This window comes from Streptopelia decaocto (genome assembly GCF_964273445.1).
Source record: "Streptopelia decaocto genome assembly, chromosome: 3".
In the NCBI taxonomy this organism is placed as follows: Eukaryota; Metazoa; Chordata; class Aves; order Columbiformes; family Columbidae; genus Streptopelia; species Streptopelia decaocto.
The window spans coordinates 99,020,722-99,047,086 of NC_138656.1; the positions used below are offsets into that span (position 1 = coordinate 99,020,722).

The window sequence follows — 26,365 nt, forward strand, 5'->3', positions numbered from 1 at the left end:
AAAAATATTATCCACATTGCAACAGTGACATGAAAACCTGTCATACCCTGTAACGAATGCAGGGTGGAACTTTGTTTCATTTTAAATAAGTTTTGCTATCTGTTCAGGTTAAAAGTCAGATTGCTTGATATCCTCCTACAAGTTTAAGACCAGATTTCAGTTTAATCTGAAGACTGCTATAAATGTACATTAAATTCAAATCTTCAAGGCATGCCTATTGAGAAGTGAATAAAATTATATTTGAATTTCTCACAGGTGAGAGGTGATGACCCATGATTAATGCAAATTAATCTGATTGCCTAGGGAAACCACAGCAAAAGAATGAGCAGGATATTTTATGCTAGCCAAGGGACTTTCTCATATCACCCTTTTTAATAATTGATTGGATTATTTTTGATTTTTAACTCCCTAAGACATGTCGCATACTAATTTATGGTAATCAATGCAGCAGAACTGTATTTAAAGGAACTGAATATCTATACATGTTTATTATTTTATTGCTAAAATACACTTTGGAGCAGACAGACAATTGCAATGGAATGTTTTCCCACCTACTAGCTGAACTGCATAAGAAGGTATAAAAAATTATACATGTTCAGATAATAAAGCATCTGAAAGAGACACACTACTGAAACTTACAGCAGTAAATTACATAATCTCCTAAGCATACAGCTGTTTTCAGAGAAACATGCAAAGTAAATTCAGTCACATTCCTTCCCATGAGATCCTTAATCATGAGAACCTTACCTAGAAAATCTGCATGTCCCCTTTCTGTCATGCGTGTCACAATAGTACTGAGAATTTGTGTGGAGAGACGTGAGGTACTTTAAATGAAATCAGAAAACATCTTAACTTAGAAACTTTAAGCAATGCATGAGTTCTGTGGAAAATCCTGAAGAAAAAAATGAAATTGAGTGACTAGCACCTCTGAAAAACAGGTCACTTCTTTGGACTCCAATGTTGGGCGGAATCGTAAACACTCTAGTTTGAATATACAGAAACTGTAAGCAAGCCTGTATTGTCTATTAAGGTCAGAACCATCCATTTCCACCTTTTATGTGTACCTGAGACCAGAAACTGTGAAGGGAGTTGTGTTTGGTAAGAGCAGAAAAACTGTCCTTCACACAAGGCCCACCAGATCCTCTAAGAAAGCAAGAGCACTCTTTTTTAACGCAGTCTGATGAATGACTTCCTAAACAAGCCAAGAAGAAGAGTAAACTTTGGAGGCCACAAACATACTCAGAAGCTCTAGTAGAGCAGGTATTCATGTACCTGTCCTCAAAATAATACTGCAGTTACAGGGTATCATTACTGCACTCAAATTGCCAGTCTGTTCACCAGTTGTGCTAGGTCACTCCTCCCAGAAATTACCAAGGAACAAACCTGCAGGAGACTAACCCTCAGAGACAGTGTGACTCAAGCCTCACATACTGTTTTCAGCACATGAGATATATTTCCTCAAATATTACTCTGCTGAAATGTCATGTACATAGTGGGCAAGTACTGTATACTGAAGCTTTTTTTTTCATCATGCATTTTGGTTGCAGAAATTTCAGCTAAATTCTGCACTCTGTTATTTTTTTCCTCTGAATTCAATTATTTTATTCTAGATAACAGTATAAATGGCTGCAGAATACTGGTACATATAGCTTTATGATATTTTATTACATTAGAGATCAATAACAGAAATCTCCTGTTACAGCTGAACTCATATCCAGATTAGATACGTATTCCTGGAAGTATTATTTTGATTTAGTTCTTTCAGTATCTTAAATTGTTGTAAGTGGGCCATGAATTATAGACATCATATTCATGTTTGTCAAATCCCAAACTACTTTAGAGGATTTGATTCAGTTGACTTATACGCCCCTAGGAGTCTAGTAGACATCCCCAATAAGGTTCATTCACGTGAAGCTTATTAATGCTGGATAAACACGTTTCTCTTGTGTATAATTATTTGAAGTAAATCATATGTATCCATCTCAAGGCTTCAGTTGTTATTATTTGATTAACACAAACTGAAAAAATTTAGGAAAAATACAGTTTGTCGTAGTGCAAGAGTAGAATTAAGTACTTACTAAAAAAAAAAAAAAAAGGCACATGATGTTGTATAAATTATTAATCTTTTCATTGTTTACATTTGTGCATTGCCTCCAACTCAGAGCAAAGTTTCATAGTGTATGAATACCTGCTGTTTTGGGTACAAGCTGTGCCAGTTGAGGCAGCTCTACACATCTTGGAAATATTTTGATCCATGTTATATGCAATGAAGGACAGATCTAAGCTTGTTTGTATCACCTTATTTCCTGTAACATAAGTAGCTTGATGGACCGAAGGCCTATCTGACTCACTACTAAAAACTTATTGGTTTCAAAGAGACCAAGTTTTCATCTCGGGTTTTCACAGGGAAGGTAAACTTAAATAAGGCAGAAAACAAAGATCTTAATATGATTACGTATGAAGACAGAAATATCTTGGCATCATGAATAGTTAAACTGAAAGGGCCATAAGCTTTTGTTAACCTATTCATAGCACAGGAACAATTCATGTTGGATGAAATGTGGAACAATATGGGGTAGTCCTTGAAAATTAACAGTTCCTTATGGCTGTAGTCCCAAACCCACAATTTCAGAAGTTTGGCATCTCAAGAAACTGAGCCTAGTAGGAGACAAAGTAAAGGTACCATTGAAACAGCTGTCTCACCTCAGAGTGACATGAGGAATTATTTATAGCGATTACAAATCGCTGTACACTTCAGTGTGAACAGAATCTGGGTTCAAGAATAAGCCTTAGATCTTAGGTTATAGACCAAATAAAAAAAGCTATTTTTGCTTTAGTAACATCTAATAGTCTCATCACGATGAAGTATCCACACTGACAGACAAATAGGAGTGAAAGAGTAAGTAGCAGTCCATTCCCTGAAGAATCAGATGCAAATCTATGTAAAACTGTGATGTACATGAAATAAAAGTCATAACTAGCAACAACTTGACTGATTTATTAATATTACTGCCATTTCTTAGTTTATGCACCACGTTTTGCCAACTATGGAAATTTCTACCAGCTTGCCTAGGACCAGTCCAAACATCAGTCTGTGAGTCTGCCTTTATCAGACATGGTCCCCTGGGGAAAGGTCTCACTATTCACAAGTATCCAAGGCTTTTCTTTAAATCCTCAGGCAGAATATTTATTTTAGAAGTCTATACAGAGCTAGTAGATGGTGAAAAGTGGTGAATTAAGTATCTAAAACAGCCTGCCATCTGTTAAACTTCAATAGTTAGCTGTTATGTTTCAAGACATGCTTTTTGTGGGATGAACATTGGTCATGCAAGGTTTTTGTACCATCCACCAGAGTATACAGTATGCTTCAGTGATGTTATTTCTAGTAGTTCCAGTTAAGACCGCTTCACTTGGCATAGCATGGTTTTTCACTGACAAAGGAGTTGAGGAAAGCTACCTACCAACATGGCACTTTGCAGAGCAAACATGTTTCAGGCCCAGTATTTCTGAACTATAGATTAAATTTATATGAAATTCACAATAAATACTGGAGTAAGTGCTTCAAACTCTAATTTACTGCTCTGGGAGTACCTTTGAGCTAACTGGTCACAGCATTCAACTATAAATCATGGTCAAATTTAGGAAGTGAGTTTGGATCCCCACCCAGTCAGTAAATGTTCTATCATGTTATTAGATAATATGAGATTACCTCCAGTTGCTGTAAATGTGAGCTCAAGAAAAGGTTGGCCAAGTCACTTAACTGAAAGAGAGTGCAGGTCTATAAATCCTAATGAGATATTTGTTTGCTCTACTCCAGATTTAGTTCTGAGAATCTCATGTTCAAAGCCTGATCTGTGTCCTCAGTGTTTATTCCAGCATTTTCCAGGTAGTTTCTATGCAATGTACTAACTTACCATCTCTGTACCACTCAGCACGAGGCCGTAGTCTTTTCAGGTCTGGGGTGATCAACATAGAACACTTTAGGGTCAGTGTTTCACCTTCAGTTGCAAAGGTGACTCCAAACTTCTCCAGAAACTGGACATCAATGTGGGTGAAGCAAACCTCATATGACAGGGGCACTATACATGAGAAAAGGAAAACATTCTTCAGTATAAGTAAACTGTACTCGGCACAGATAGATTAGTGCCTGATCTGAAAAAGAGATGGAGCTCTCTGTTATACTGTGTGCTCATCTAGAAATGCAACTGGCAAAGCAAAAGCATCTGGACAGCTCCTATTGTAACTGAATGCTTAGAAAGCAAAGCCAGAAGCAGCAAGTTGTATCAAATTTTCTCATCTGTAAAACATTAGTTTGATAAGAGTATATAAAATATGTAAGAAGAAAAAAAAAAGTCTTACAGTGGAAGGGCATTATCCCAGCTGGGTGAGGCTCTTCACCTTCTCTGAACCCTATAAATAAACATACAAAAAACATTAAATGACATGAGCACGATATTAATTTCTTATTTTAATCATGAAGTAGGACTTACTTCGTACAACCACAGCACAATTGGTTGATGCTTGTCCATGAACATTTGTTGCAACAGCTGAATAGGTAGCAGAATCATCAAAATCAGCTCTGAAAAGAGGAAGGAGGAAAAAAGATTACTCTTTACACAAATTCTTCTAATGATTGATATTACAAACCAAGGTATGCCAACCCCAAGGAAAGTGCAGAAAGTTCTTTGCTGGTGTTACACAGTGCAAGAGGTTGATGAAAGACAATCAGAAAGCTGGTACTGTTTTTGTACTGCAGTTTTATCACAGCTTTGTGTGCAGGCTGCATTAACTTGAGCAAACTGGAAATGACCTTTAGAGAATAATCAAAAGAAGATAGCTGGAGGATGTCAGCCTGGCTATTCCCTTTCTGTATGTAAACTTCTTCCTTAATCCATCTTGCCCTTTTGTCACGTATTTTAAGAAAAGGACATAGAAGAAAAGTGCATGTGAAGCTTGCAGAACTTCCTCCTTCTATGGCTGTTCCCAGTAGGTAGATACTGGCATTTTTTGCCTCTCTAATATCTCTTAGGCAGTTGAGAAGAAATGATACAAAACCAGAGAAATTGAGCAGATTTGTTTATGGGCATAAATGTTTTGGCCTGATATATTTTTTTAGTGAAAAAATACCTTTATTATGTGAGGACAATATAATTAAAAATGGGGCTCCTGGTGGACAGCAGGAAGACCATGAGCCAGCACTGTGCCCTTGTGGCCAGGAAGGCCAATGGTACCTGGGGTGTATTAGAAGTGGGTGGTTGGTAGGTCAAGAGAAGTTCTCCTTCCCCTCTACTCTGCCCTGGTGAGACCACACCTGGAATATTGTGTCCAGTTCTGGGCCCCTCAGTTCAAGAAGGACAGGGAACTGCTGGAGAGAGTCCAGTGCAGGGCAACGAAGATGATTAAGGGAGTGGAGCATCTCCCTTATGAAGAAAGGCTGAGGGAGCTGGGTCTCTTTAGCTTGGAGAAGAGGAGACTGAGGGGTGACCTCATTAATGTTTACAAATATATAAAGGGTGAATGTCACGAGGATGGAGCCAGGCTCTTCTCGGTGAGAACCAATGATAGGACAAGGGCTAATGGGTTCAAACTGGAACACAAGAGGTTCCACTTAAATTTGAGAAGAAACTTCTTCACATTGAGGGTGACAGAACACTGGAACAGGCTGCCCAGGGAGGTTGTGGAGTCTCCTACTCTGGAGACATTCAAAACCCTCCTGGACGCCATCCTGTTTAACCTCATCTAGGTGTTCCTGCTCCGGCAGGGGGATTGGACTAGATGATCTTTCGAGATCCCTTCCAATCCCTGACATTCTGTGACTCTGTGATTCTGTAAAAATAATTTAAAAAAAATTCTTACTTCATGTAAAGTAAGACCCAGTGATGGATTGTCTCACTTACTATATCCTTCCTTGAAGAAGAAGTTACATTAGCAGATATATAGCCCAATATTAAGATACAGGTACAAACTTTGATGTCTCAGTTTTCTTATTTAAAAGGGGTTCAGTCAGGAGAAGAACTCTTGACATAAAATTGAAGTAAATTAAAGGAAACTAAACTATATGCAATTTTTTTTTTGTGCAATAACTCAAATTTACAGTTGAAGTATACTTATTTTCTGTGTTTCTAATAAATATAAATATAAGCGACTACTAGAAAAAGTTTAAAATATTTTGGACTAGTTTTTGGTAAAATGTAGATTTGGGTTGAATGAGTTTTCCTTAATTTTGCTGAAAGAACTTAGTTTGGCTGAAGAAAGAGTTTTGGAAAAGGTAGAATATTTCATTTTTACATTTCAGAATTAATATTTTAATTAAAAATATTTCAGCATTTACTTTTATTTTGTTTTTAGAAATATACATACTAAATACTCTAATATGAAATAGAACATTTTGGAATTTCTGTTAGGTTGGGCTGTCAGCTAAGTAGAGTGTTGTCTGAAACACAATTAAATCCTGCCCCCATGTAGTTCATTTAGTAGTGCCTTTAATGGAGGCCACTCTGAAATTTCCAGTGATGAGAAACAATGTTAGGCACACATGCACTTAGTTTCCTCTCAGAAGAACAAATTTGTATCTTCTTGGCAACTGCCAGATGAAAGAGATGAAATTCTGATTGCACTTGTCGTCTCAGACACATATCCCAGGTGTGAGAGAAGGAAGAATATGTAAAAGTGTTTGATGTAAATTGCAAAACAGGATGCCAATTCTGAGGTATGTAGCGCCTGTGACAGGCACATCAGACACCTATTTTTCAGCTCCTGCATATATTCTGGACAGTGTCATATCAAGAATGATCCTCTCTGCACTGTGATGTCTAAAACATAACTTGATGAAAGCTCTGTTAAATTGAGATTTATCTCTATAAACGTACAGGACTAACAGCTCCTCCTGGAGGCTAATCTTCAGCCGTGCATTTCACAAAATAAAGAAGTAAAATACAAAGTTTATCATACAATTAATTATCAAAGTCAGAGGGGTAAATCCAAAGATTAGGCCACTTAACTGAAAAGCCTTCAGATGAGTATGAAGCCCTTGAGCATGCTACTACAGTCTGGACAGGCAAAGTAAGTCCAAAAACAATTTAAAATAATTGAAATATTGGGCTCAATATCATTCAACGGGTTTTTTGTTGTTGTTTTCAGAAAGGATTTTAGAAAATGCCAATACCTATTTGCAGATCCATATAAAGCTTAACTGATTCTGGAATTGCTTGAAGCCTATTGCACTTGGCAACATTTCTTTGCACTGACTCCTTAAAAACAGGAGTGACTTTTTTTCTATCGCAGTTTCACACTATTTAACATTTGAGTGATAAAGTACTAAAAGCAAGGCAAAACTGCAGTAAACTGAAGACTTCTTTCCTAAGTCATGTTATGATGTCTCTATACTGAAATGTATGTATTTTGTACATTTCTCACAGCCCGAAACAGTGTCTTGCAGTAATGAAACAAGCTAACAATGAGACATCTCATTTTTCTTACAAGAAGGGCCATTGCAGAACTTACTGTACTGTACTGGAACATTTCCCCTCACTCTGCACTACATAGCTACTTTAAAGAGATATAGAGAGTATACAGTAAATACTATGTTATATTTAGTAACATATATTATGTGTTAGCAAATTAAACAGTGTTAGGTAGCGTCCCCAGAAACTGGATCTTGATCACCCTGGTGCTGACGTGTTAGAACAGGGCTTGGCATGCCGTGGTGTGTGCCAGCTCGCCAAAAGGATTCCTGGACACAGGTCAGGAGATAGTAAGGGCCCATTCCCAGAAAACAGCTTGAATGTAGCTGTCCTGCCCCGAATGACAAGAGAATTAGTCCATCCCATGCCAGCAGGCCACTGTGGCACAGGATGTGTTTAAACTACTATGGCAAGCAGATTTCAGACGTGCAATTCCTAGGCACTAGTGGCAGGTATATGCCAGACACTCCAGGAGGATGGTGCACTCTCACATCTGACAGGGCATGTGGTGGAGGAGCCACGCTGCAGTTGCTGATGAGGTGCTGATCCATCTATGGCTGTACATGCAGCTTACTGCATCCTTATCAAAACTGAGTGATGAACACTACTCCACCATTGCTGTGTTCCCTCACACAAGCAAAGCATTACTTCAGGCTGTTGACAACAGGGGTAAAATAAACTGAGGGTAATGCTGATTAACTATCACTTCAAAACAGTCATTATCTGCTCTCAGTGTTGGCTTCATTTTCCATCAAAACAATAGATAAAACAGTCAATAGGAATTCATTTCTGTAAGAATTTCACACGATTCAGAATATAAAGAGTGATTTATCATTAACCACAAGGTGGGATAAAAATAATCCAGAAATTCTAGAAATGTGCATTCTGCACAAAAGCAAGGTCCCGATCTGTGCTTGACCATTCAAAGCATCAGAAATTTAGGGGTGTAAGAACTGCAAAGTTGTCACCCTAAAATGAAGAAGCAGAATGGCAGATACCTGATTAACTTTCCAAATGAAAATATATCTGTGCTTATCTCAGTGCCCTCCACATAGCCTTACTCTCTCATAAGGAACAGCAAAATACATCTCTTGACAAGATTTTCCTGTTTGTGAGGGTCTCCAAGGTAGACAAAACACAATATGATCCTAAAAGTCTCTAGAAAAAACAGGAGATTCACAACAGTGTTGTTTCTTTAGCCCCAAAAAATTGAATGTCTGAAAGCAGCTATTTGACAGAAGTTAGTGATGGAGTGAGAATTAATTTTCTCAGGGACAACAGAAGAAAGAAGTTACTGACCAAACGACTGACCACACTCTTACAACATTCTTTGGTTATAAGGAGAGAAATAAGGTTTTTACAGTCATTATGAACATACAGGTAACAGTTCCCCAGGACAGGCACTTTCTGATGCTTAAGAGGTTCTAACGACTCTACCCATTTTCTGGAAGTCACTGCTTTGAAAGTATTTTACAAGGCCTAACTATAATCTCTAACCTGACTCTCCAGGATATAAATCAAACCATCTTAGTGTAAGTAAGGGCTGCTTTCGAATCTGGTATTGGAAGTGTACAGGGTTAGTGGGTAAGAGCTACAAAGCTCATTTGTTTAATATACACTTTGAAGAAGTTGGTCGGGATGGCAAGTCACGTAAGGTCCTGACTCTCTTTTTGTGCCAAGTAATACTCAGACGGAGGATTATTCTGGAAGCTATCTACTTCCCTGTATGCTAAAAATCCCTAGACTTCCTAAATTGCACTGTAAAGTGCACTGAGTCAAGACTTGTAAGAAACGATATTTGAAGTATCCAGGAGTCAAGGTGTGGTCTTTCCAACAGTTATTCTTGCATCATGATGGAGAATATGTTTTCCAACCTTTACAAAGGTCAGATAAAATATGCATAGAGTACATTTAGATAGCATAAAGTGTGAGCGCAGAGCTGTATCTGTCCCAAGGTACTAATACTTTTTCCGAAAATTAAATTGCCCTGAATCCACATGAGGTTCGGAAGTGCTAATGTTTGTGCAGGGAATACTCCCCAGGCAGATACATCTGTTTAAAATGCATATATTCATCCATCTGCTTAGTGTAGATTTAAACACAGGAGTTAAGAATGAAATAACATTTTTGCCTGAATTGGAACAAAATTCAGTGCATGTCAAGAACAGGAAGCAGAACGTAGTAAATTACACAGAGTTAAAATTGCCTCATTTGAATGCAAATGACAAATTTTCAGTGCTATGGCTATATGACATAAAAATGTGGAAATATTCAACAGGATTACCATCTCACGTTCTGATTCTCCAGTCAGGCTGGATCTGACTGATGCTTTTTGTTTGGCTGGCTTTTGTCATTACTGAAGAGGGGAGCTCTGTTACCAGGTGGCCACTTCCTCAAGCTCCCAACTGTTGCAACTTATAGGGGACAGTGACAGGTCAGAAGATCACAGACCATTTCATTTGAGGGCTCTTGTTTGCATTTCAGGGAGGAAAGAAGAGCAGAAGCACACCACATCTGCAGCCTATACACTCACTGGCACTGCATACCTGCGAAACCCTGAGAACTGCAGTTTATCAGCCCATCAACCCTGTACAGCTCAAAGGCTCTGCCTTGCTAGGCCAGAGGGCTGCCCTTGCCGCAATGCCTCTGCTCTGCCCTGCTTCCACCAACAGCGGGAGAAAGGGCAGCCCCCACTCTCTGTCTCTCCACATTAAATGACCTCGAGCCTTTTGCACCTAATCAAACTAAAATAGCGCTGTACCGACTGCACAGTGTCATTTGTTAGATGAGAATAGTAAGAAGGGAAGGCTCAATCAATTTTTTAGGCTTTTTATTTTGGAGCAGTGCTGGCGGTGCTGAGGGGCGTGATGAGAGGGCCAGCTCTGCCTGCTGGCAGCAGGTATCACACTGCACTCTGCTGGTCTGCCACACATTCTTGCTGATGCAACCACGAACCTTTGCCGCAATTACAAGCGCTTCTAAAGCGACGACTTAGTGAAGCAGGAAAGGAAGAGGGCCCTAATAAAAGATAAAATACTGCCTAACTTCGAGCCTTGTATAGGTGGGACTGTGCAGACACATCACACCGACAGAGCTCTGGAAAATCAAACCTCCTTCCCTGTTCCTGTCTCCCTGAGGAGTGGGGGTGGGAACCCCCCCTAGTCAGAAGCCGACTGCTGTCCCCCCTCTGCCCCAGCCAACACAGCAGGAAATGTAATACAGCTATTCACAGTTGCATAAAGCTAAGTGATTCATTTAAGGAGGCATCACAGTAAGCAAACAAACAAAAATCCAAAACCTGTTGCTAAACAAGTAGCAACAACTAAGAAATTCACAATATTATGATTTCTAATTATAAATATATACACAAAGGCAGAAAATATTTTGCAGCTGCGCTATAAAGCAACGGCACACCCTCCTTTTGACTACCTGTGATACAGAAATCTTTTCTTGTATTATGTGCCAACACATAGTTAAATTAGGTGGGATAAAGAAATGCATTTTAAATAAACCCCGACATTCTCAGACATGTATCAATCACTTCAAACACCAGTAGCTTTCCCTCAGAGGATTCTTCATGGTCCCCTCTGAATCACCTATCAGAAGTGAGATGAAAGATGAGAAGAACCACTAGCCCAGTGAAGGCTGGCAATATCTCTTCTCCTGTAATTAGGAGATGTGTGAAAAATATAATGAAACTTCAAACCCCTTTTCTTTACTGCTCAAGGGAGACCTTGAGCTCAAGCTCCAATTGAAGAAGCCTAAAAAGAGCAGGAAAGCAGTACTGTATCATAATGATAGTGCTGAATGCATGCACAAAATGTGGTCAGTTGAGCACAGACCATCATAAAAATATGAAACAGAGAAATGAAAATGATCTGGTTACTGTATAGGCTTATGGGCCCTGGAAGACAGCGAACAGGGGGCATGAAATTGTGTCCAGTCACTACGTTAAGATGACAAGGTGACGTTTGGGTTTTGGTGCCTCAAGAATTTTTCCACTGGGATCAAGGAATACTCATAGGAATAAATATCACACTTGCATCAGAATGAGAAGTTCACTGCCTGAGCTTCACTGAAGCACTAGAAAGGTAGCCAAGAAATTCCAAGGCCGTTCTGAGCGGCTGTGGATCAGATGACATGCAGCTCAGCACTTTGGTGTGAACAGCTGAGAATAGCACAGAAGTGGGTAGATAGAAAATCCCAACTGTTCTACTTCCCGGAAAAAAAAAAAATACTCCAAATATATGTGCACAAAAATATGTATGAAAGATCCAGAGTTACTTGATAGATGTTTGTATAAGCACATCAGTATGTATTTTAACCACTATGTATACATCCATTGTTTTCCATACAAGAAACACCTAGTATTAGTAATGCACTATCAAAATGTTCTTCAATTTCTTGCATGTCAATTTTCTGTCTTTTGGAACAGAAAATATGGCTGATGGTCAAGTTTTGAAATAAAACATTAGTAATAAAGAAATACATTTCAGGTTAGATTTTTTTATTTAATAAACTGTGTAAATCTATGGTAAATAAATCACACAACCTCACAGTACTCTTTGAAGTAGATAAGAGATACCTGTGGGAGAGCAGCCACATATCTTTAGGTGGCAAAGACACCACACTGCCAGACAGAACAAAAGAGAAATAGAGCAACAGCCTCTGCAGATGGCAGCTTGGTTGAACGCGAGGGAGCCAGCACAGATACATACAGGTCTGGGACTAGTAAACGGTGGATGATGATGAGTTGGGTGAGGGCACCTGAGTGGGTGCCAATAAACGACTGTATGGTATCTACGAATAGACATGGCTGGGTCTGAACACTCCCAAAGCTGATTGTGGATGTTGTCTACATGTCCGACAAACAGCAGAGGAAAGAGAAAAAAGAGCACCAAGGGGATGTGAGCCACTAGTACCCTTCAGCCTGGTGGTTACAGATACTCAGAAAGCAGTGTCAGTACTGATTCTCATTTCTTCCACTAGACATTTACTCCCAAAATGCCACAAAAGGAACCTATGTACTGCATATGCAGCATTTGGACTTGTGAAGCAGCTGCTCATGGACACTAACTAAGGGAAATAAACACAGCCACAGTCACTTCCTGGCAGGAAGTCACCAAAGTTTCATCTCCTGATTTTCATTCACACACATCCAGCTAAAGGAAAGCATTTTCCATTTTCCCTGCTGCAAGGGAGAGGATGGCAGGAGGACAACTTGTTTTAACCTCCTGCTCTCATCTCCAAAAGTAATGTTGGTGGGAAGAATCAGTTGTGTTGAGACATCTCATGGATACAGAGAGATGTCAGCAAGTTACTCATAGACTAGGGGTATAAAACTATGAGCATCTTAGAAGTGTTGATAAGTACTGCTACTCCCTCAGAAGCATCTCTTAAAAAGCAACAACATAGTGGTTCTTGCTGACAGCTTCTGTACAGGGACATGTTTCTCCCATCCTGAGCTATAGAAAAGTGGAGAGTTGGGCTGGACTTTGTTGCAGGATGGCAAAGGCAAGTAGTCCTTCCCAAAAGCAGAAGGAATGAAGCACTTATTTTCTGTACTAATGCCACAAGGCTGTGCTCAGGGCTGCTTCCACTGCTGACAGATGGAGACAGGGTGGAAGATGAAATGTTTGGTTAGCCAAGTGTTAGCCACAAATATTCCAGCTGCTCCAGCACAGCTGATGCTCATGTTCTGGAGAAATTAAAAGGGGTGTTTGTGTCTCTGCTCTGGATAGTAATTTCATTTTTAAATACCACAGTCCTGTCCTCACATTTCTTGGGGCTTTTATATTAAAAAAAAAAAAAAAACAAAAAAAACAAAAAAAAACCCAAAACACTCTTGTATCAAGTCACATGCAACATGCAATATTTCAGTTCTTTAGGACAGCATGGGATTAGATTTGCAAAGATGTTCTACCCAGGCATTTTCTATACCAGAAGTTTAACATCATATAGACAAATGAAATCAATTAAATTAAAACCTTTTAAAAAATTACACTTCCTTCTTTTGGGAGAACAAAAAAAAAAAATAGAGATCAAAAAGTAAACAGTGCCTAACATATGATAAAACAAATACTGATGACAGGTTATCCTTGCCCTGACCAGCTAAATTTTTGCTTACTTCAAAGAGATACATCATGGAAAGTATACAAAATACACAGACAATTTTCCACTTTGAATAACTGAAAAGATATAATTCTAATAAAAAAGGAACTACTATTCTTTCAGGTACTTACCTGTGCTTTTCTATCTCCTTGCAGATTGCTGGAGTTAAATAATAGAAATATCTAATTTTTCATTTCATTTTCATGATCTAATATTCAGCTACTTAGTAAATCTTCTGTACCTTAAATGTGAGTACCAACAGAGAAATCTGCTGAATTTAACAACTCTCTTGCAGCCTTTGTGTGAATTTTTAATTGTATTTAATATAAAATACTTTGTGTAGAGTATTAAAAACTGTTGTATTCCCCAGAATAATCTACCTGTTTATATGCAACACATGGACTCCATATTTGCTTTCAATTCTGTACTTCGTTGGATCACTTGCGGGGGTAATCAATTCCTCATTTTTGTACCTGACAATAGAGAAAAATATTAATTCATTAATATAGGTACTATCCATTGCATTAATTTAGCGGATTTTTACATCCAGATATCATTTACTATCATCTGAGTTCTCTCTATAAATCTCCTCTACCTGTATAGAGTATTTTCCAGTATGTATGAACAGCTACACATTGGGTCCTGAAGGCAAAGGGGGACCATCATTGCAGTAAGAAAGCAGAAAGAGAAGATGTGCGCCCAAATCAGAAGAGCAGGCAGTGCAGTAGAGAGATGGTATGTGACTTGAACTAGCCCTGACACAAGATGAAAAGCAAACTTTGTCTTGGATCACAGCAGTAAAGCACTTCAGCACAAACTGAGGAAGCAACAACAGAATTGTGCCTCGGGTTAGATCTTCAGGGTCCAGTCTGGGGCTCTCATACATACAGGACAGCATTTGTTTGGAAGGGAGGGAAGCTTCAGGGATGTGACTTTCATGTTCGCCTCCACAGAGGCTGACACAAAATGGACACGGGTACAGCCCATGACAACAATGGTGTTGTGCATGTTTACCCAGGCTTTGCAAGCAGCCTGTGAGCTCTGTGCATTTTGCCATTTGCTACTTCATCATCAGGGAACTCAATGGCCAGAGAGACTGGAATGCCTTCCACAGTCTGTCTTCTGAAACACTTGGGTTTGCTTCTCACACTGCACAGGGCCATTCAGCAAGCTGTCCTGCCACTCCTTCTACTGCAGTATCAACTGCTACAATCCAGCACATCTATGAGGATTATAAAGGGGGGTTAACATAGCCATTATGTATGTGACACCAGTTATGTCATAACTTCCAAATGAAAAAAGCTTAACAACATTTTTAGAGGACTAGGAAAGGCCAATCTCTTACCATTGTACTGCAGGGGTAGGAAATCCTTGTACAGTGAAGCAAAGGCTCACAGACATCTTTTCCCAGACTGTGTGAGACCTCAGACGTACTAGAATTTCGGGAGCTCGACTTATACTTTCCTCAACAGCGTGTCTTTCCAGAGCCATATTTTCTTCTACCTATTAAACACAGGAAAAGGAAAGCACCGAACTCAAATGGCATAGAAGACTTAATCTTAAATCCACAAAATTAAAATATGCTAAATCATTATTGGCATTTGAAACACAGGCCTAAATTTCAGTATATCTTATAATTATGCTTGGATAAGAATAAAAAGGTTCAGCACTGTACCATCCTTTGTATAGCAAGTCTATCCAGATGTTCTCTGGCGTGGTGCCTGGCTGTGTGAATCTCTTTTTCCAAAGCAGATAACTCACTGGCAAAACGGATTCTTTTCTCATCACTTGCATGAGTCTTTTGTTCATGAGTCCTGTAGGATAAGAAAAAGTATCAGGTAAGAGTAACCAATATAAAGCTTTAAAATTGTCACTCATACACATTGGGCAACCAAGAGCTCTGAAACCATATCAGCAAGATGCAAAATCTAGTTTAGGAATTATTCTTAGAGTCTATCCACTCATCCCAATGAGCATGTGAAATGAATATGAATTTTCCTTCTTTTTTTCCTTTTCTTTCCTTTTGTATATGTGGTGCCTGTTCACACCCTGATAAGAGTTGGGCCTTCCTTATGGTGTGCCCTTGCCTCTAGCACCTGGGATGCTCTAGTATCTTCATGGGCTGTATCACCTTACCTCACCTGAAAGATACACACCAAGGAGTTTGCAAGGATTTGATGACTCAATGCATGCAAAAAAGCTGTCCTTGGACAGGGGTGAGCAGGAAGTATTATAGAAACTATCAGGAAAAGACAACATTTTGGGAAACTTGTGGGTTGTTCCCTGAAAAACTAACTCTGTAGATTTTTCAGAATTCCTAAAAAAAAACAAATAAACAAACAAACAAAACAAAACTTCATAAGTGTTTTTCAGAGGAGCTAGCTCCAATTCCTTCATTCATGCTGATTCAGTAAGCATCCTAAGCTACTCTTTACCTTGGCAACAGGACAAAATAAGGGAGCTGAATATCAGAAATTTCTAACATGACTGGCATTATAGAATATGGAAAGATTCTTAAAGCATAACCCAAGCTTCATTGCCATGAAGCAAATGAGAAAACTTGCTTTAAATTCAGTGAACAGTAGATCAAGACATTATTTGTCTGCTATTTTAAAAATATTTCTTTGTACCGTTTCAATGTACTTTAAATATCAGCTTTGATCTGCCATGTATTTTTATATTGATAGAATTTAAGACTTTTTTAAAAAATGAACTAGAGTATACAAATTTGATTTTCCTAGAACATTCTGTTTCTAGGATATATATTTCAAAACAGTCAAACTACCAGAACCATGTGAATGTATATGATTTTCGCAACACATTTTCTACAAACAAGGCAGAATTCATTCTTTTAGTGTAAATTCTCTATGTCTTTGGTGCAGTCACTGTAGACCATGGCAGAGCAGAAACAGCCAAATTCACTAACAAGGAATGTTGCTGTCAGCACATTTACTGTAGGACTTTGTATCAAGGCTGTAACTGAGACATGCCAGTAAGACATCTTGGTGTTAAAGAAAGAACTTGAAATGTTTAAGCTGATTCAAACCAGAAATTCAGGAATAGTGGAGCAGATCGGTTAAAAAATGAGTTTTGGATCCCAGGCAGATTCTAATTTATTTTGGTTTTAAATCTGTTTTCAAGGGTCAGAGTGGGGATTAAGGGAACAACTCTGGGCTGAAATATGAGATTGAAAGTGACACTCAGTCATTTAGTATCCCAGCCAAAATAGATTAGTGAAGAACAGTGACAGAGAAGCCTCCAGTCTTGTCAGCTCTGAAAAGAGCCCTGGCAAAAGAGCAATACTAAATGGGACCAGAGCCACCACACAGGTCAGACGGGACCAGCAGAGATTTACCTTTTCCTGGATTCTTGCATTGCTTCATGAGCCAAGGTGCGTGCCCTCCTGGCACAGAGTCTACATGTCGTTTTTCCCAAGCCAGATGATTCATAATAAGCAGCCTGTCTGGAAGCAGCCCTTCAAATATGAAAGACGTTGTTATAACCCAGCAATTCTGGCAAAACATGAACTCACAAAAGTCAAAGAAATTACTTTAAATGAGCTGAATACCATGAGTGAGCACTGTTCAGTGAGAAACCTACTTTATATTCCTCACTAACTGCACAAGGGTGTTGAATCTCACTTGTCCTTCAAGGGCTTAATGCCCATCATCTGTCATTGGGGATCATTAAGCATTTTATTTCATTCAGTTCTATTAAATTTATCATTATCTCAGTCTCCAGTCATTCAAGTGCTGTGATAGTACTTCAGTGAACCACGAGGGTACCAGCCTAACATAGAAATCTCACACAATCTCTGTAACACTGTCTGTTTCTAAACTTTCCTGCCTTTCTACACTTCACATAACCTTCTGCAGAAGCTCTTCTCTTTCATGAGGGAAGCTGGACAAGCTAAACTGCTAACTAGGCTGGCTAGTCCTCTCAGTTACTGAGGAGAGATGATGATTTTTAAGCAAGCAAAATTCAAAGCTCCAGACCTTGAGATACAAAGAACATGCATCTTGTGGTTAAAACTCAGATTTCACATGAGAGGAGTCAAACCTTTATTTAGTTTTAAAAAAGGAAATTGAATAACAAAAACTATAATTAGGAATAGTCAGATTCAGGAGAAAGAATCACAGAATCACAGAATCACAGAATCGACTGGGTTGGAAAAGACCTCAGAGATCATCGAGTCCAACCCTTGGTCCAACTCTAGTCCGTTTATTAGATCATGGCACTAAGTGCCATGTCCAATCTCAGTTTAAAAACCTCCAGGGACGGCGAGTCCACCACCTCCCTGGGCAGGCCATTCCAATGCCTGACCACTCTCTCTGTAAAGAATTTCTTTCTAATATCCAGCCTAAATTTCTCCTGGCAGAGTTTAAGCCCATGCCCCCTTGTCCTATTGCTAACTGCCTGGGAGAAGAGACCAATCCCCACCTGGCTATAACTTCCCTTCAGGTAGTTATAGAGAGTGATGAGGACACCTCTAAGCCTCCTCTTCTCCAGACTAAACAACCCCAGCTCCCTCAGCCTCTCCCCATAGGTCTTATGCTCAAGTCCCTTCACCAGTCTTGTTGCTCTTCTCTGGACTCGCTCCAGCACTTCAATGTCTTTCCTGAACTGAGGGGCCCAGAACTGAACACAATACTCCAGGTGTGGCCTCACCAATGCAGAGTACAGGGGAAGGATCACTTCCCTTGTCCTGCTGACCACGCTATTTTTGATACAGGACAGGATACCATTGGCCTTCTTGGCCACCTGGGCACACTGATGGCTCATGTTGAGCTTCCTGTCAATTAGTACCCCCAGGTCCCTTTCTGTCTGACTGCTCTCCAGCCACTCTGCGCCCAGCCTGTAGCGCTGCAGGGGGTTGTTGTGACCAAAGTGTCATATGGAAGAACAGGTAAAAAAGGTTGCTGTGATTTAAAATAAGTTTCATGGCAATTTTTCTTAAGACAAAGTTTCAATTGGAGCCTAAAAGGAAGAACTTCCAACATGGAGGTAGTAAACAGGACAGATCCTGAGCTCTGGGTGACTAGCAACATAGCTTAAAAGTCTAGTTATGCTGGTGGGAGGCTATAGACAAGGAGCATCCCAATGGAAATGGAAAACCACCATTCTGAATAAATTACTCTCTTAGGGGAAGGAACGGGAAGCTAAAGATCTTGTTTTGAAGAACTGATTATCCAAAATAAAAACTTCTCTATGCTCCACATGTGAAATGTGTGGCACTTACTTTCTTGCTGCGTATTCCTCAAGTACATATCTTGTCTGAATGTTGCGATAGGACTGATCAAAATGCTTGTGCCTCCTCTGGTAAAATGGCACCACTACTGATGACATGCTTTCGTTTGTTGCAATCAGTAATTCCTGCAGAGGGTGAAATACATTTAGCCATATATTTCAGACTAGGCTTGATATTTTTTTGACATGTAAACATGTGTGTGTACATGTACAAATGAATAGAATTCCATCAGTTCATGTCAAATAGAGGCATCAGTTATATACTCGGGTACCTCAGGCTGCACCTTATCACCCACACAGTGTGAGATATGGAATCATAGATGATAGAGAAAGAAGATAATTTGTTTGATCACCTTTCCCCTTCTTTGCATATGTCATTTAACACCTACATAGAAATTTCAAGGCATGAAAAATTTAAGTTTTGGGCATATTTAGGTGTTTCAGCTCTCTGCTCTTCAAACATTTCACTTTGTCCCTTTTTGCGATTTATGCTCACTGTTTCTTGTCCAAATCACCATGACAACAAAAACCAGACTGTATTCACCAGCTTTTGCTGCAGCCTGTTGAAGAATTTGTTTGCATCTCCTTTTAACTCTCTTGTTTAAATTAAACAAAGCTGGCTCATCCAAACTTTCCTCACAAGTCGTTTTTTTCCAGACCTCAAATAATTCTGGTTGCCCTCCTGTGGACTTTCTTCAAAGCATGATGTAGTTTGATGAGTATTTGGATAAAAGGTTCTCAGAAACATTCAGGGGGCTCCTGAAGCGGTGTGGGTGGGAAGATCATGTTTCCCACTGAGCTGGAGTTAAGCAAATTCGCAAACATGATGTTAAAGGAACCCAGAGTTGCCCACATCCCTCTGTGCTCATTAGAAATATGATGACAAATTATTGCAGAAGTGGGGAATGTTACCAGCCATGTCCTGAGTAGGTGCCAGTTGTGTAACTGCAATCTGCGGAATACATCCCAGTTACAGTCTCAGTTGGATGTGGGGCTCTTCACTGCTGGGCCACCTGGCATAAACAGTGGTGAGGGATTGCAAAGGACAACTAAACAGCCAACACCTTCCCCATGAGGTGGCTGCACTTCAGTGACAACAGAAGCAATTTCCCAATATAGAAACATAGAATAATTTTGGTTGGAACACACTCTCAGAATCATTGAGTCCAACCATAATCTGACTCTAGCGCTAAACCATGTCCCTAAGAACTTAATCTAAAAGCCTTTTAAACACCTCCAGGGATGGTGACTCCACCACTTCCCTGGACAGCCTGTTCCAATGCCTGACAACCCTTTCCATGAAGATTTTTCCTAATATCCAATCCAAACCTCCCCTGGAGCAACTTGAGACCATTTCCTCTTGTCTTATCACTTGCTACTTGGGAGAAGAGACCAACACCCTCCATCATGCTACAACCTCCTTTCAGGTAGCTGTAGACAGCAACTATGAAGTAGCTTGGGCCAAATCCAGAAGTTTTTTGTCAGGAAAATTCCTGCAATAACATCTAATTTCCTCCTGAAAGGTAAGAGGAGTGCCCCCGTTGTTACGCTCCCATGCAGGGTGCAGCCTGTCAGCTCTGCTCCAGAAGCTGAGGCTCAGGCAGAGGCATGGCCTGGGACCCACCTCAGGGCTACCCATGCGAAGTGAAACAACATTAGCTCATCCAGGGGCCATGGCAAGAGGGTGTCAGGTCCTGGTGGCAGCAATGGACCTGGCTGTCCCTGCCCAGCCTCCTCCAGTGTTCCCCCACCCTGCCCATGGCCCAGGACCCCATTTCAGCCCCACAGGGCTATCAGCCCTTCCCCAGCAATGCTGCAGCAGGGCCGGTCTCCAGCTCCCCACAGCCCAGACCTGCCCAGACATGGCCATGCCAAGGAGAACCTGCCTGTGATGAAAATCCTCAGACCTATGCCAAAAGTCCTGTCTGCATTTGTCACAAAAAGTCCCATCAGCAGGCATATAAAATGAAAGCTTAGAGGGATTTGAATATAAATTATAAACTCATTTATATACAACATGAGTTCCTCTTAATTACAAAGGCACTGGTACTGGCCAGGTTTAGGCTGTGTTGTGTTTCTTATCAAACACCTGGAAATATGTGCTCCGGGGACAAAAAGCTACATTAAAATCCAATTAATAACTTTTTCAGGAAAAAAGTGGTTTCTGGCAAAATGTGACCTAGTCCAAAATTTAAGACATTCAGTCATGACATCATTGTCAACTTTGAAATTCCATTGAAATTTTTTTTGTTTTATTAATCTTTTTACTGTGTGAAAAGTACATTCAGTCAATGTACTTAAATAAAATATTGCCAAAAATAGGTTTTTAAATGTTTATTACTTATTCTGAAAGTAATTATATTTTCTGTCACATAATAGAATTTTGCTTACTATCTCATGTTTCGAAAAATCATTTTGCAAAATCTCCATTCGGAATGAGAAGCAATAAAATAAAATAAAATTGTGGGAAAATTACAGATATATCAATATTTTTGCACAAATTTTTATTGTTACATGTCTATGTCTTTTTTCTAATCATATTACTAGCCTGATTGTATATGCAGAAGAAATAATTTTCTACTTTCCATTGCAGCAGTTCATCCTGGGAAAACAAGATCTAGGTTTCTTATACAATGCTTTATATTTTTAGAAAGAGGGATATAAGACGATGACTGCAATTCTTACTTTAACATGTCACTTCATCTTGTGTGTCTTTTTGGCAATTTTGCCTGAATTGTATAAAATTAAAGCCAAATAAGTTTTTAAAATATTAATTATAGGCTAAAAAATCAAACCTTGAAACATGGTAAAATACCTGTAAATACTATATTTCCAGCATATAGTATTTACCAACAAAAGGCAATGCTAGTTACGGATTAAGTAGCATAATAAATTACAGCTGTGTCTGATTGTTAGTTTCACATATTCAAAAGCTGAGTCAGATGCCCCAAGTCATGACATTCTCACATCAGCTAGCTTTACTTTCCCAAGAAAAAGGTCTCTGCAGGAGAATACAGTTGATATATTTAACAGCAGATACATCTTACTAAAAAAAAGTAGAGAGATCTAAAGACATGAGTTTTTACAGTTTATCATCTGATAGCTGCATCTTCTGCATAGCCTATAGTTACCTTTTCAATCCTTTTTCAAGAGATATGAGAATGACAAGTCACACATTCAAGAATGAGAGCTTTAAGCAAAATACCAGACACTGCAAGACAAACATAAAACAAGTTTACAACATTACTATGGAACATTAAAGAAATATATTACCACATTTCAAGAGAAATAAGAAAGCTACCATGACTCAAGTTAGTATAGCATGGTGCAGGACATTGCAGAGATGCTATCTTAGGTGCCCTCATGTGATGCTGAGCTGACATGGACCTATTAACTCATCATACGACACATTATCTTAGAAGAATACAGTTACACAGATCCATGAGCAGCCTTGGCTTCTCCTAATTTTGGTATCTGTACATTACATTATGCTATACCTGCAGACATCAAATACTGTTTTACTTCATGCTGTCTGTGTGACTATTGTGTAAGACATTTGGCTTCTCCTGTAGTTTGTACATTAACTGCACGGTTAATGGTATAATGTTCCCTCTTTTCTATTTTTAATTAGCCCTTTCACTTAAATGAAGGTGTAAAGGGCAAACCCCTAGATAAAGCTGACTCAGCTGTTCAGTACTACTCGGGTTTACATGTGGCCCAGTTAAATAATTCTGTGAATTTATCAACATGCAATTTATGTGTTGCCGTGTGTATAACTCCCACAGAGACCTCATGTATAAAGGTTGCAGAGTAATGCCCATGTGTCTGGATGGATCACAGTTTGGGTTATTTTCATTTATGATATAGAAGTAAAAGTCTTTGCCATTTACAGTTCTGCCTTTTCCACTAAATGCAAAACTTACATTTTAATTGGTACATATTGTTCTATTAATCAGCACCCAGAGTTTATCAAAATTTGAGTCCAGGCATTTTTTACATTTATCTAAATACCATTAGAATAGAAAAAAGCATGGCCATCCAGTCACAGCTTCCATACAAGCAATTAAATAAGCTTGTTAGCACCCAGACTCATTTTGCCTTCTGTTAACACAGAGGGGAGCTGCCTGGCAACAATTCCAAATGTAATAATCATCATCAGTTAATTACAATGATGCTCACAGAGTATGTATTTAGTACTTAATAGTGCTGCAAAGATGTGTGTCTGAAAAGCAAAATCACAGCCCCACTGTAAAATCAGCTTCAGCAATCTACAGAGCATGCAGGGTGTCTTGAGTTCGTAGTAAGATAAGTTTCTATTGTCTTCCTAGGAACAACATATTGATTGTTTACACAGTTTTCCACTGATACGCATTTATGTGAGATGCTTGAAATATGTACTAATATTTAGTCAACCTACTACTAGCAGACTAGATAACATGATATGCAGATGACAGCTTAGTCCCACTGAAGTTATTGATTTAGGCGAACCAAGATTTTATTACCAGCAGTGCCTGAAGACCTAATTATACTGGCACGGCAATCGGTGGAACTGACCCAACAGCAAGAAGCAGGCAGTGGTCCGGCAAATGCATTGAGGAAAAAAAAGAAGGTTTTCCCAATAGGCCAAGAAAAGATAAATTAATTTTCTGGATAAATACAACAAATTCAAAAGTAAATCTCAAGTTTTATTCAGCAACTTCTGCTGATATGTGACTGCAACTGTTACAGAAATCTTGCTGAAACCTATGGGCTGTGAGTCAAAAACAACCCTTCAACTTCACGCATGCAGATCCTATTAACTTCCCTGGATTTCAAAAAAAGCCCTGGAGATACAGGACAAGATAGACGTACAACACTTAGTCTCTCAACTGACCTTTAATTTTTGGTGGAACACATCACCATTGTACTCCTAATTTATTATTATTGATAATTATTAACATCATTATTATCATTATTATTCCTGTTTATTTCTATGACTGTAAATGCTGGGAACATCAGCAGTACCTAATCTGCACTGATCTATATTCTGTATGAACCACTGAAAAACCTATCAAACCCAAACAAAAATATTAAGTCAGTCAAAATGACCTTAAGGATTAATTATATAAAACATGTATGAAATAGACTGTTAGAATCATTTTACACAAATAGACATGTTCACAGGCTTAGTAGCATGTATATAACAATTTATACTTGGTCATGAGTAAAAGGCGGCGTTCCCAAGCCAGGATATGCATAGTTTCATGCCATAGTAATACTGATCTGAATAGAAAGAAATAATCTAGGACCATGTGACAAGGGAACACATTCTTGAGCATAGAAGCCAAGGGTCTGATATAGGCGTTGTTAGTTTGATAAGTGAGTTAATTTAAGATTTAAAGGACAGGCAGTAAATTCTAGCATGATCATTCACATAGCCTTGGAGAGCAGGCACACAACCAAATAAATTGATGGACAGGGTTGACAAATGCCATGGGAAGGAGAACATGGTTGTGCTCACCATAGACAGCTTGCATTCCTGGACTCAGGAGGTTCTTGTCATAAGCAATGCACTATACAGCATGTACTTTCTCTGCCTGACCTGTCAATGCTATACCATGTAACTTGCACCTTCTTTGCTCATCTCTGTCCTTTTCCATCTGCAGAAGTGCCAAAAACAATTTGCAGGTTCTTGCCTGCCCTCATGTAGCCTATCCTCCTCATTCTGGCTGAAAGATCAGTACAGTCTGTTCTTACATGCAATCCTCATTCTTGATCTTTCTCTCTGTCTCATCTTTCTTAATTATCTTTGACCATTTGTAGTGACCTGAGGATTTGTCCTTGTTTTCCCATGACATAGTCATTGTCTACTCCACCTGTCTATAGTTCTGCTTGTTGTTCTCCACATTGGTCAAACTTGTGTTTTCAGGAAGCCCTTTTTTGACAGTCTATATTTCCACGGTATATTAAAGCCCACGATATTTAGCTGATAAAATATATTTCATTCCATACCACCCATATACCACAATGAAAGATACAAGGAAAAAAAAACAAAACAAAACAAACAAATTTGCAGTCATCAGTTGCTTCCAATGATCAGTTTAAAGAATTATCGTATTGCCTCAGAAAACACGTGAACCTTTCCAGACAGTTATATCAGCCCTGTAGAAATCATGGTAGAAATCTTGTAAAACCAGCATGAATCATTGTTCAGCTTATAGAAACTGCAGTCTAAACCAGAATGGGATGTAGAGGGTCTGGTAACATCTTCTCAGTTTTAGTAACAAACTTTTTACATGTTACTATGTCTCTTCAATCTTTTAGCTCTCTGTGCATGTGTGTATTTAGATCTCACACAGAAAATTATGTCTCTGCATTAAAAAAAAAAAACATGAAAAAACACACAATCTACTATCATTTAAGATGCTTCTTTCCTATTGAAGATTTCCATCTTAACTTTCTGATGACAGAATACAACTGATTCTGAAAACAAACAAACAAAAAATAGTATATGGAATTCCCATTTGTTCGAAGTATATGGAATTCCAGACATTACTTGGCAAACTAGGAGATTCCTTTTCTTTTCTGATGTCTTTAGCTGCATCATAGTTGGTCTTACATATTACTGATCATACCTCCTTTGTATGGAAATAACATTATTCTAGTTTCACAAACTGATTTTAAACAGAAATCTTGTGGACAACAGGTTAAGTCTGGTTCAAATTGTTCACAGAAGTACATGCTTTACTCTTCTCGTTAAACCTAAAAATGGGGTTTTCTCATCAATTTCTAGTCACCTGAATGTCCAGCAAAGCAATATTTTCAAGCAGCGGATTATGCTGGCCATCACAGATGGGTATATTCTTTATCAATAATTTCATATGTTTTGAATGAGTAGACTTTTAACACCTCATTACATCAAGTGTTTCTGCTTACAAAGACAGGTACATTAAGCAGTTAGTGCAATCATTTGGCTATAGCACATGTATTTTAAGTCAGAATTCACACCTTGACCTTGTAATAGTCCCTGAGTGGTTTTCTTCATCCTCTATCCATAACAGTTAGTAAGAAGGCAATTTGGAATATGCCATGGGTGGTCATGGTCGCAGCCACAACCCTTGATGGAGTTAATCACCAGCTATGCTCTGCAGCATATCGGTATGAGGCAAAGCCTCAGGTACCCTTCCCTCAAGTGAAGTCATTGTTGTGGAGGGGAGCACCAGTTCCTGCACTGTTGTGAGCCTAAAAAATGTAATTTTGGCTTTTCTGTGACTCTTATGGTAGAAGTAAGTGGAAGCCCCCAGTTTGATTTCTCTTGCCACATCCTTGTTATAAGCTAAACTGTATAGGCAAGAGAGAGTACTTCTGTAGACACTTTCTTACTAACTCATGATCTTATATGACTGGGAATTAAATTAGGCTGAGTTTGGTGCATCGACTTGAAACCTTGCCATCTTAATACTCCAAATGCACAAAGAGTCATAAAATGTTATCATAAAGCTTTAAGATTTCCCTTCACTTTGTGAGTGTACTACATCCCTTCAACCGGACAGCAAGGAATATGG

General features: G+C 39.0%; 1 protein-coding gene across 2 annotated transcripts in view; it reads right to left on the bottom strand.

Annotated features, from left to right (window-relative positions):
- MYOM2 (myomesin 2) overlaps positions 1–26,365 on the bottom strand; it is an 84,310-nt gene that overhangs the window by 57,119 nt on the left and 826 nt on the right. The window contains exons 2-10 of one of the 2 annotated variants that reach the window (XM_082048031.1): positions 21,953–22,032; positions 18,814–18,947; positions 16,930–17,049; positions 15,250–15,388; positions 14,920–15,077; positions 13,955–14,047; positions 4,491–4,579; positions 4,360–4,410; positions 3,915–4,079 (exon numbers count right to left, since the gene is read on the bottom strand). In XM_082048031.1, coding sequence (XP_081904157.1) covers positions 3,915–4,079; positions 4,360–4,410; positions 4,491–4,579; positions 13,955–14,047; positions 14,920–15,077; positions 15,250–15,388; positions 16,930–17,049; positions 18,814–18,920 — 922 coding nt within the window. In that variant the 5' untranslated portion in view covers positions 18,921–18,947; positions 21,953–22,032. The remainder of the gene's footprint in view (positions 1–3,914; positions 4,080–4,359; positions 4,411–4,490; positions 4,580–13,954; positions 14,048–14,919; positions 15,078–15,249; positions 15,389–16,929; positions 17,050–18,813; positions 18,948–21,952; positions 22,033–26,365) is intronic. The other variant, XM_082048030.1, reaches the window with a different exon arrangement.